General features: G+C 41.7%; 1 protein-coding gene across 1 annotated transcript in view; it reads right to left on the bottom strand.

Annotated features, from left to right (window-relative positions):
* Positions 1-1,413: 1,413 nt before the first annotated feature.
* Positions 1,414-10,000, bottom strand: part of LOC138026822 (deleted in malignant brain tumors 1 protein-like) — a 57,642-nt gene continuing 49,055 nt past the window's right edge. Inside the window, exons 10-14 of the mRNA XM_068874278.1 lie at positions 5,954-6,064; positions 4,292-4,335; positions 4,038-4,120; positions 3,023-3,370; positions 1,414-1,963 (exon numbers count right to left, since the gene is read on the bottom strand). Coding sequence (XP_068730379.1) covers positions 1,801-1,963; positions 3,023-3,370; positions 4,038-4,120; positions 4,292-4,335; positions 5,954-6,064 — 749 coding nt within the window. The 3' untranslated portion in view covers positions 1,414-1,800. The remainder of the gene's footprint in view (positions 1,964-3,022; positions 3,371-4,037; positions 4,121-4,291; positions 4,336-5,953; positions 6,065-10,000) is intronic.

Raw genomic sequence — 10,000 nt, 5'->3', positions numbered from 1 at the left:
CCAAGATCATAAACATCGTATTGCAAACTTCTGTACGGCTGTTTTAAATATCTTCTAAAAAAATCATTTCTAGCAACACCAAGCGTCAAAAACAACTGTTGAACTTCGTAAGAAACACTTGAAAGTACTGGTGAAATGAAACTGATGATGAAATTTTACATTTTTAACTCAATTTCTCTAAACGTTGAAATTTATTTTTTCTCGCTCCCATGGGAAATTGTTTTCGGTGTTATTTCAGGCAAATATTTACATCTTTAGCTTTCAGGAAATGTAAAAAGGACTGTAAAATACTTAAAATTACCCTGGTACCAGATTTTTGTCCACTAAAAACTGAAATTGCTCGATTTTCTCTCGGATTTCGTCTTAAACCATGATTCGATTTCTGGGGATGCTGCTTTGTGATCATTGCTTATCATCAGGAGTATGTCCACACTCGGTTCAATGTTACACTGATCGACCCACAGGTAACCCAGGCTCACTGTGTGTGCCACATAGGTAAATATAGAGAACATATGAGGCGAAGTTTAGGTCTGGAAATTTGCAAGAAAATGGAAATAAAAATCGATGAAACTTACCATGTGGTGAGCTGTTGTTGTCTTTAATACGTACACGAAGTTTCGGGAAAAATGGTCCCCGTTCACCTTCCTTCATAGTATAGTGACAAGGTAGGAGACAGAAGCCAGCGTAGGGACTCCGATCAACCCAAAACAAGCACAATTTTTTTCGCGAAAACCGAATCCAGTCGCTAAATGAACACGCCAGGCTCGTGGATCATGAATTTATCTAAACCATGAATCCACTAAAGCATCTCCAGGTAGCAAAGCGAAGCCACCAAATTCCGTAAAACTTGTAAGTTAACCTGCTAAAATGGCCGCCAGAAAGCGTTGTCCTCGCAAAGTGTCCAATTCAAAATGGCACTGAACTCTGGACGCCTGGTGACGAGTATAATAAGTTCAGGAGGGAGGAGAGTCCCAAATTGCTAAAAACAAAACTCACTGAGCAATCTGGGACTCCCCTCCCTCCAGGGGGACATATATTCCCCTCGTCACCAGGCGTCCCGAGTTCAGTGCCATTTTGAATTGGACACTTTGCGAGGACAACGCTTTCTGGCCGCCATTTTAGCAGGTTAACTTACACGTTTTACGGAGTCTGGTGGCTTCGCGTTGTTACCTGGAGATACTCCAGTGGATTCATGGTTTAGAGAAATTCATGTTCCACGAGCCTGGCGTGTTCATTTAGCGACTGGATTCGATTTTCACGAAAAAAATCGTGCTTGTTTTGGGTCGATCGGAGTGCCTACGCTGGCTTCTGTCTCCTACACTGTCACTATACTATGAAGGAAGGTGAACGGGGACCATTTTTCCCGAAACTTCGTGTACGTATTAAAGACAACAACTGCTCACCACATGGTAAGTTTCATCGATTTTTATTTCCATTTTCTTGAAAATTTCCAGACCTAAACTTCGCCTTATATGTTCTCTATATTTACCTATGTGGTACACACAGTGAGCCTGGGTTACCCGTGATCGACCTAACAACTATATCGTTTTGCAAAAAAAAGAAAAAAAACTGAAGCGCAATCATCTACAAATTTGGCTACGCGATTAATGGCAGTCGAAAGACATGAAAACATCTCAGATTCTACACGAGCTACACCACAAGCGCAACGTGCGGCTTTCACAAAAGACTTCAAAAAGTGAAACAAATGAAAAACCTTCCAAAAATTTAAAATAACCAAAATCGCACCACTATAATTATGTACGTGTGGCGTTCGTGTTCGTGTTAAGGGATATCGCATGATTAGGACATGAGATCACCTTCATCGCTGGTTTGCTGTGGGGGCCTCAGTAAGGCAGTGTCGTCTAAAGTGTCATCGTCATCTTGCGAACTTAATGCCACGAAACTATGATCGCTGTAGCGGCCACGAGGGACAGCTCCATTCCGACCCAGTCTCTTACGGTACCTGATAACAAAACAACGGTACCACTCATGAACAAATAATAAATGATGGTAAAACAGTGGCTAATTGGGTACAACTAGTAATATTCGCCAGATTAGCTCTAACCGTTGGGGATTCAGTCATAGGTTCATTCCAAAAGATGAAGCCACGCGTCACTTACAAACCTGCATGGTTTGCACGCTTTGTAACAAACATGTCGTTCTACTGATTTTTACACTTATCGAATATCTAGATGTATATCTACACTTTTTTGTAACTTAAAGTGCTACTATGGTTAAAAAAATCACTTCTGTTTTCTTCAGATTTTGAAAGGTTTGATATTTATCCAAACGCTATTTACTTTGAGTGTAAGTTTTGGATTTCACGGTCCGTCATTACTCACGTTCCAAGCTGACCGATTGGATCCCAAGAGGGTTGGATCTAGGGAAAGTGACGTCATTTACTCACAAGCTTAAAATTTCAGCGTGTAAAGGCAAATATTAGACTCTCAAAAAAATTATATACATGCAGCATCATGTATGAACTTTCAAATTGGATAAAACAGCAGTTTGATAGAAGTGATAATAGCTAACTTGATTGGCCAGTACTCGGTTTTTTTATTTATTGGTTGATGGTAAGTACCCAGATTTTTCTCAAATTGAACGGTTTGCTCAAAGCTAAAGTAAATGTTCCAGCAAAAGCTATTAATAAAAAATAGCTCTGTTGGCAATATTTGATTTTGATGCAGCTATATAACTATTCTCCAATAAAATCCCAGGATCGTCCTTTGAGGATTTCTTTCAAAAATACCATTAGTAGGATGGCGGAAATGCAAAAGGTAAAGGGCCACATTACTTCTGAGACTGTCACACGACGAGATGCTGGAAATTGCAAGATCTATCGCATAATCAAGTGAATATAATGTATGAAAATGGCTGATAAAAGAAATAAATTGAAAATCGCATAAATTTTAAGACACATTAAGTGTAAACAATGACTGTAACTAACACTGCCAACCATTCTCGAAAAAGAACTTAGCTTTACAGAGGGGACCAGTTACTTATTTTAGATTCATAGACAAACCTTTGCACTACACAGCCTAATACCAAAACGATAACCACTGCAAGAGGCACGAACACTCCAAGGTAAATAGCCAGCGACTTGGATTTTTGCTGTCGTTGCTGCGAAGAGTGCTGACCGCCAGGGGATATCTCACTTTCGTCATCCACCTTAATCACCTTATACCCTGCAATTTGCTTGATGCCACTGTTGAAGAATCCCAGTAAGACCTTTTTCGGTACCACCGTGATGTTCTCACTGTTTGGATAGACGACAACAAAAGAAACAACCACACCTTCGTCCGACGCTTTGGGGGATTGGATAATTTTCACATCACTGGCCTCGAAATTTTGCTTGGTCGTCTGTACCGCGCTGTCAAGAAACAAACTTAATATGTTCAGCTCAAATGAATTGAGGTACTGTCTAAAGGCCTTGATTTTTTCAACTACTTAAATTAGTCTTAGCATGTGCTACAATCATTCATTTATTCGACCTAAAACCCGTTACATTACATGTCTCGTTTTGACATGCAATACGCGCAGTTATTTTGCGAATCACAGCACAGTGAGTAGAGTGTCCGCGCCTATTATTTGTGCAGCCACCAAATAAGAAATTCATTATTTCACTTTACAAAAATGCTTTCCGTTATTTTCCGATGCAATATACCCTGCATTATCTCCATGTGGGCCCTCGAGATCACGTAATCAAAATAAACGGAAGACGACCGAGACAAACTACAGCAGGCGTTGGCTAGATTTGTCGAAAAATTAGTTTCAATCAGACATCTCTCTTTTTGCTCGTGTGACGTCATAGGAAAACATATGTTTTTTGCAATGTTTACATAACTGACTGCTCGTGTTTTAGCAGTTACTGCTTGACGCAGCTCTGGACTCGAACCACACTAACCAAAAAGATAGAGTTTTTTCTACGCAGTCTGCCTCCTATAAGTTGGAATAGATACATCTGCTGTGTTTATATGGATGATTTTCTTATTGGCCATACAGAAACCCCAGAGGGGAAAGGAAAATTAGATATTTACCCAGGGGAAGCGAAGCAATTGTTTTTGGAACAATAACTGTTCAACTTCTTAACCAAACTGGAAGTGAAGCTAGTGGCATTCCACTGAAAAAAAGAACGGATATTAGATTACTGTCAGGCAGGGGCAGAAATTGGTTTGGATGGATGACATTGGACTGACAGACATGGTTATAAACAGTCAAAATTACTGATATTTAGACTTACAAACCGCATAAACCACACAAAGTAACCATTGTTCTAAAGTCATCTCGGTACCTGATCAAGTTTCTCATCAACCACAACCTTGACTGACTGATTTCCTATAATAGAGACAAAGCTAAATGTTAAATTTGTGATATTAGAGAATGCCCGGCCGAGTTGGTGATTCTATTGGACTGTTTACTGACAGACTGCTTTACTTTCGCTTCTTCCGCTTTAGATAATTCCTTCTTCTCTTTTTTAACTTTTGTTTTAAAAAAATGCGAGCTCCCTTACTAAATATAAGCAGTTCTAAATCCCAGAGGTAGTTAATGCTATATCTCCGCAAACGTAACCCTTCGATTCCTCCCTTGGCATCAAGAGAACCCCTGGTTGCAGACAATGTGCGCATAGTCGGCAGTAAAACAAGATTTCATCAACCATACCACATTCTTTTACACATCTTCATTCACTTGAAGCACTCAGAATTGCCAATGGTGTAAATACTGATTTGGATAAACAGCAGACTTATTTCCACCTAATTCTCCAGTTTAACCGGGCCCAAATTGTTGGAAGGAAGGATAGCCCTATTCCCTAAACTAGTAATAGTTTTCACTACATCTGCCCCCGCCTACATGTAAGAGAGTATGAAAGGCAGTTAAGACACGTGTCAATTATATGCTGAACGTGTTGCCCCTGTTTACGATTTGCCTCTGCCAAGTCGTCGCCCCTGCTTCGGATTTGTGTCCGGCAGACAAAATCAATTTCTGACTCGATTTGCATCAACTCTGCTTCAATGTTTGATTTTTCAATTGCTAAACCAAACAGCACTTTGGTTCTCTTTTAGAGTTTCTACTTCGTGACTCCAAAAACACCTCGGTCGTGTAGAACAACATCAATACCAAATGCGTGCCCGCTTAAGCAATACCGATACCAACTTTCGCGCCCGGTTGAGCAAATCGAGATGGACCCCCCCCCCCCCGCGGGGGGGGGGGGGGGGGGGGGGGGTACTTCCTATTAATGGGACGTGCCGCTGGATGGGGTTGCATTTTCACGACTGGCTTGACTACCATGGGGTTGCATTTTCACCAGAGTTCCCGACAGATGGGGTCTATAATTGGCCATAAATAGACTGTAAAGGGGTTCGAGTTCTGATAGGCCAGCAGCACATACCCAGCGAAAATTGACCCTAGGAGTTCCCCCCGGATTGATTGCCCCTACAATATCTACCAATTTATACATTTACCCTTTTTACGCGGGGACTTCCAGGTTGCCTCGCGGGGGCAATATTAATATCCAGAGGATAGCTCAACTGGTTTGATAGTTGAGTAAATCAGCAGCGATTCATTCTCTGTACAAGGCTATGAACTTTTTAATTGTGGCCTGCTTTTGTCACCGATTCAAAACACCTATGTGATGGAAATTGCTTTCTCTAAAACTTAAAGATTGTTACTCATTTCACAGCATTGTCAGATATATTAAAAAACCTGGCTTAAAGTATGTTTGCGTGATTGTTCGCGATTGATGCACTTCAGAGCCTGTGGTGGTACTAATCGTCAGGTGCTTTGTTTTTTTATCATCACAAGCATGAATACCTTGTGCTGTTGTTTTGTAGAACTTAAGCTTATACAGGAATGGTCGTATACCAGTCTGAAGCAAAATCAAGAAAACAGGCTCTAAAAACTCTCTAAAAGCATAGAATTAAGATGATGGTAATCTGGTTTGTACTGAAATTCTTACCCACAGATATCTCACAAAGTTCACCAAAGTAGAAAGGTGCACAGTTACACAAGCCGCTTGTGCTGTTGCAGGTGCCTCCATTTGAACAAGGTTGTGATTTACCACAGATTGCTTAAATGACACAAAATGACATCAGTTACATAAAATCCATAAGTCAACAAAATAATAAAAATAGTTACGATAATGTGGATAAGACTTTTTTAGTTTGTTAGTACTATTAGTTAAGGCAAATGAAATGAATAAAGGCTGCTGTAACCTTGTCATGCCTCACAATTGCTTTCCTAACTTTCCCTATTTAGTGTATTTCACTGTTTAGGAAGGCGCGGTGGCCTCATGGTTAGTGTGCTCGACACCGGATCGAGTGGTCTGGGTTCGGGGCCTGGCCGGGGACGTTGTGTTGTGTTCTTGGGCAAGACACTTTACTCTCACGGTGCCTCTCTCCACCCAGGTGTATAAATGGGTACCGGCGTAATGCTGGGGGTAACCCTGCAATGGACTAGCATCCCATCCAGGGGGGAGTATAAATACTCCTAGTCGCTTCATGCTACTGAAACCGGAGATAAGCACCGGCCTGATGAGCCTTCTGGCTCGTAAGCAGAGACTTTTTTTTTACTGTTTAGTAGCTCTGCCTATGATCTGACATGTATATTTCTGTTAATACTTCGTATATTAATTAATTGAAGGAGCCTATCTCTTATAAGCCTAGTGGTTTCCTTTGGGCTCCCTCGCCATTACCTTTTTTAATATTTTAAGTACTTTATACTCTGTACAGAGGTTAAACATTATACTTGAATTTGAAACCATCATATGGATGTGGACATCGATTACTTAACCTAAGCTTCACATTATTATTATTATTATTATTATTATTATTATTATTATTAGTAGTAGTAGTAGTAGTAGTAGTAGTAGTAGTAGTAGTAGTAGTAGTAGTAGTAGTGGTAGTGGTAGTGGTAGTGGTAGTGGTAGTGGTAGTGGTAGTGGTAGTGGTAGTGGTAGTGGTAGTGGTAGTGGTAGTGGTAGTGGTAGTGGTAGTGGTAGTGGTAGTGGTAGTGGTAGTGGTAGTGGTAGTATTATAAGCCTAGTGGTTTCCTTTGGGCTCCCTTTGGGCTCCCTCTCTTAATTTTGGGAACGCACGTGAACGGACGTGTCACGGTCTGCTCCGATTCTTTTTATCCTTATCCTTTTTATCTTTTTTAACCGTTTAACCTTCAATACATATCCACTAGATCATTTATTAGGGTTAAGATGCAAGAAAACCATTTAGACTTGTGGCCTTGCTCATAAAAGAACTTTCAACCACTTATTATCAATTATCATGGCTGAGCGAAGGCAGTCCAAACCAAGACGCAAATGGACTCAACAGATGAATGATGACCTTTTGATCTGTAAACGACGGGCTGTGGCTATGACAACATCGGAGCAACCTCCGCTTGAGAGGAATGGAAAGAAGAAGGGCTATATCAAAATTATGAAGGCACTTTGGGATGCTAAAGGTGATGGAGAGCTTGGATTCTCGAATCAAAACTTGCGTGATCAAGCTGCACGGCTTGAAAAATCAATAGCAGTAAATTCACAAAATACATCAAGGGAAGAACGGGAAGAGTTCCTTTCCAGCGCACAGCAGTGGCGCAGTTGGTTGAGCACCGGACTGTCACGCGGGAGGTCGCGAGTTCAACTCCGGCCGGACCAACACTCAGGGTCTTTAAATAACTGAGGAGAAAGTGCTGCCTTTGTAACTACATCTGTAAATGGTTAGACTTTCAAGTCTTCTCAGATAAGGACGATAAGCCGGAGGTCCCGTCTCACAACCCTTCACTGTTAATAATCCTGTGTGACGTAAAAGAACCCACACACTTGTCGCTAAGAGTAGGGCACGTAGTTCCCAGTGTTGTGGTCTGTCTTCTGTTGTTTATCATGGTTGGGAGGATAAAAAAAGGGGCCACAGTAATTGGCGCAAGCTGTTGTGGCGCTCTGCCAGCTTGACTGGCAAAGTTAATAAAATAAAATAAGGAATTGAATTCTGAGCTTCGTACTGCTAGATCGAATACGTATTCAAATTGTCAACCTGGGATTGACTCAAATGACTTTTCTTCTCAAGCTATTAACTTGTCTGATACAGAAGAAGAATATACAAGCAGCCATTATGCTAATTCCCAAGTAACATCAAACCCAGATTTGCATACGATCTGCACAAACAGTGAAATCCCAGGAGGAATCGAGCAGATGGGGCGGAACGGAATCAACAGGCCTATAGGTAACGGTGATGATAACAATACAAACATGACAATAAAAGCATGCCGGGTTGTCTTCCAGATTATCTTCCCATTGCCGAACCATCTCTGATCAATTGGGGAAAGCGAAATGACGGAAGTACAATTGTCTTATCATCGTCAACCATAATTAATGCTTACAGTGAGATTGTCAGATGGAAAAAAATGTGTTTCTGGTACCATATGGAAAAATCGGACGAGATCAAGAGACGTCACACATTAATGACTGGAATAACTCCTCTGATAATTGTCATGTGTCTCTCAAAGCCGCTTTTGTCCTCCTTGCTGCGGGCCTACAAAAACCAGGGCCAAAGTCCAAAGCTAAAGATCATCAAAACGCCCTGGCTAAGCGACTTGTCCTGTGGAGAGACGGTGAAATCAGCAAACTACTACGCGAATGCAGAATTATTCAAGGTCGAATTGGAAAACTGAAAGGTTCAGCGCCGCCTGAAAAGACAAAAGTGTTTGCAAAGCTTGTGTTCGAGGGCCAAATACATGCAGCGTTACGTTTTGTGAGTAAGTCATCCAGTTGCGGTGTGTTACCCCTTACAGATGACGTAATGGCGCAGCAAAAGGAAAAACACCCCAATCCACAGCCGGCCAAATTAGGCCCTCTTCTCTTCGGACCTATCGATGATGCAATCCCAGAAACACTCTACTCAGAAATTAATGGTCAGCAAGGGGTCTATCGGGGATCGATGCCAATGGCTTTTCTAGAATTGTTGCTAGCAAGTCTTTTAAACAATCATCTTCGAGACTATGTCAGGCATTAGCAACAATGACCGAGATCTTGTGTACACAATATATCGATCCCAGCACCATCGAACCTCTAATAGCAAGTCGTCTAATCCCCCTGAATAAAGGAGAAGGAGCGGTTACACCAATAGGAGTCGGTGAAGTAATGAGACGTATTATTCGAAAGTGTGTGATGAATATCGCTAACAAAGATGTCATAGAAGCAAGCGGATCTCTACAACTTAGTGCAGGACAGAAATCTGGCAGTGAAGCCGCCATTCATGCAATGTACACTATATTTGAGGCTGATGAAACTGACGGTGTGCTGCTAATTGATGCATCCAATGCATTTAATGCACTTAACAGACAGGCAGCACTGCATAATATTAGGGTACAGTGTCCAATCATCGCTACATACGCCATTAACACGTATAGACTCTCAGCTCGTTTATTCATCACTGGAGGTCAGGAGATCTTGTCTGCTGAGGGAAAAACACAGGGAGACCCACTCGCAATGGGACTGTATGCCCTAAGCATCCAGCCTCACATTACTAGTTTACAAGGGGCATGTAAGATCAAGCAGTGCTGGTTTGCCGATGATGCCAGTGGAACTGGCCCTGTCGCTGAAATCAAGAAGTGGTGGGACACCTTAAGTGCAATTGGTCCAGATTTTGGTTACTATCCAAATGGCAAGAAATGCTGGATTATCACCAAGCCAGATATAGAGATTATAGTGAAAGAAGCGTTCAAGGAAACAGCTATCAATGTAACAGTTCAAGGAAAGAGACATTTGGGTGCGGCGATAGATTCACGAGAGTATGTTGAGGAATATGTAAACGACAAGGTGACCAGTTGGATAAGCGAGATAACCAAGCTAGCTGAATTCGCGGTGTCTCAACCTCAAGCGTCCTATGCGGCATACACATTTGGATTAAAACATCGATGGACCTATTTCCTGAGAACTCTGCCAGACATCCAAGACTTACTTGAACCACTAGAAAGCGCAATATCTCGCGTTCTCATCCCAGCCATTGCAGAA

The sequence above is a fragment of the Montipora capricornis genome, chromosome 12, assembly GCF_036669925.1.
Source record: "Montipora capricornis isolate CH-2021 chromosome 12, ASM3666992v2, whole genome shotgun sequence".
NCBI classification, from domain to species: domain Eukaryota; kingdom Metazoa; phylum Cnidaria; class Anthozoa; order Scleractinia; family Acroporidae; genus Montipora; species Montipora capricornis.
Note: the sequence above shows the minus strand (reverse complement) of the source record. Positions and strands in the feature narration are given on the sequence as shown.